Source organism: Spinacia oleracea, chromosome 3 (assembly GCF_020520425.1).
Source record: "Spinacia oleracea cultivar Varoflay chromosome 3, BTI_SOV_V1, whole genome shotgun sequence".
NCBI lineage: Eukaryota > Viridiplantae > Streptophyta > Magnoliopsida > Caryophyllales > Amaranthaceae > Spinacia > Spinacia oleracea.
In genome coordinates, this window is record NC_079489.1 from 96,855,435 (window position 1) to 96,857,722 (window position 2,288).

The 2,288-nt window shown below is 47.6% G+C and overlaps 1 protein-coding gene across 1 annotated transcript; it reads left to right on the top strand.

The window, feature by feature from the left end:
• Positions 1-220: 220 nt before the first annotated feature.
• Positions 221-1,063, top strand: LOC110798346 (uncharacterized). The gene is made up of 2 exons (XM_022003527.2): positions 221-504; positions 652-1,063. Exons 1-2 carry the CDS (start codon positions 221-223, stop codon positions 1,061-1,063), a joined length of 696 nt encoding a protein of 231 aa, XP_021859219.2.
• The last annotated feature ends 1,225 nt before the right edge of the window (positions 1,064-2,288 follow it).

A 2,288-nucleotide genomic window follows, 5' to 3' on the forward strand; every position in this document is an offset into this window, starting at 1 on the left:
ATAACCAAATATCCCTGTGCAACCTTCGAGGAGGTCAAATCGAGAGCCACTGCCCAGATGCGGATTGAAGACGACGAGATTACACGAATGGCTTCTCAGCGACCAACAGGGGGCAGCAGCGACAGGAGGTCGTACACCTCATGGAACAACAACTGGAGACACCAGCCGTACAACCGCCAGAATTAGGTACAAAATGTCAATCAATATGATGATACTAACAATGTTTACAGGAATGAACGGGTCATCTATCCCCCCCATCTCCGAGTATGGCTTCAACTTCGACATCGGAGGCGTGGTGAACGCCCTTCAAAGTGTAGGTGGTACCGTCAGATGGCCTAAGAAGAGCGACAGACCAGATTCCATGAAGGACATGAGCAAGTGGTGCGACTTCCACCGCGACAACGGCCACACAACCGAGGAATGCATCTCCCTCAAAAAGGAGGTAGCATATCTGTTAAAAAGGGGACATCTGAAGGAACTGCTGAGCGACAAAGGGAAGGAGACGTACAACAAAGACAGCAACACCTAGCCCAACCCAGCACCAGGCGGCGACCGACCAGCCCCGCCTATGTTCGAAAAAGTGGTAAATGTTATCTCTGGTGGTTCAGATATTTGTGGACTAACTTCTTCTGCAGCTAAAAAAATCAACAGGGGCGAATCTGAAGCCGTCAAAGAAGGGCAGACCGAAGACGAAATAGCACTAGAAAAATCATTAGCAGCAATGACAAACACCTTCGACGACTCAGATTCAACCAACGCACAACAGGAACATCACGACGGGCTAGTCATATCGCTCCAAATAGGCAACACTCTGATCAAAAGGATATTGATCGACAACGGCAGTTCAGCAAACGTACTGTTCTTAGAGGCTCTACAGGAAATGGGACTTGAAGAGAAGAATGTAATCAGAAGGTCGACGGTCTTAGTAGGTTTCAGTGGAGAATCGCTACGGACAGTAGGGGAGATATCGCTGCCCACGTACGCAGAAGGTGTTAATGTGATGACCAAGTTCAACGTCGTCGACTGCCCATCAGCATACAACGTCATCCTTGGACGACCTTAGATCCACAAATTGAAAGCAGTGCCATCAACATACCACCAGTCAATCAAGTTTCCAACCAAATGGGGGGTCATGGAAATCAAAGGACAACAAAGAGAAGCGAAGAAATGCTACGAAACAGCGCTGAAACCATCAAAGTCATCTATCTAGCAATTACAGTCAGGGTCGACGGTAGACGAGCCCGACGACCAGCAGATCGACGAGGTAATATTAGATCAGACGAAGCCAGACCGAGTCGTAAGGGTCGGAGCGTCGCTACCTGACAACATCAAAAGTCAGATAGTGTCATTCCTAAGAGGAAATTCGGACTGCTTTGCCTGGTCGCACGAAGATATGACAGGAATCATCCCGTACGTCATCACCCACAAACTCAATGTCGACCCCAACTTTAAGCCAGTAAAACAAAAACGTCGAAAGTTTGCGCCTGAAAGGAATAAAATCATAGACGAAGAAGTTCAAAAACTGATAGACTCCGGGAAAGTCAGGGAAGTCAAGTATCCAGATTGGTTAGCGAATGTAGTCGTCGTCACCAAGAAAAACGGAAAATGGAGAGTTTGCATCGACTTCATAGACATCAACAAAGCATGCCCCAAAGATCCGTTCCCCCTGCCGCACATCGACGCCTTGGTCGACGCCACAACCGGACACGAGCTACTCACATTCATGGACGCCTATTCAGGATATAACCAGATCCTCATGCACCCAGACGACCAGGAGAAATCATCTTTCGTAACAGATAGAGGAATTTATTGCTATAAAGTCATGCCTTTTGGTCATAAAAATGCAGGTGCGACGTACCAACGACTGGTCAACAAGATATTGAGACACAATGGAGGTCTACATCGACGACATGCTAGTAAAATCAAGGAAGGCGGACGACCACGTGGAACACCTACGACAATCCTTCGACATATTGAGAAAATACGGTATGAAGCTTAACCCAACTAAATGTTCTTTCGGAGTGTCCGCAGGAAAATTCTTAGGTTACATCGTCACCCAACGAGGGATCGAGGCCAGCCCCGACCAGGTGCGCGCAATCATCAACATTCAATCCCCCAGGAACATAAAAGAGGTACAACGCTTGACAGGGAGAGTGGCGGCATTAAACCGTTTTATTTCGCGGTCGTCGGATAAGTGTCGTTTATTCTACGACGTCTTGCGCAAAAACAAGGGTTTTAACTGGTCCGACGACCACGAAACAGCTTTGCAAAACCTCAAAAAATATATG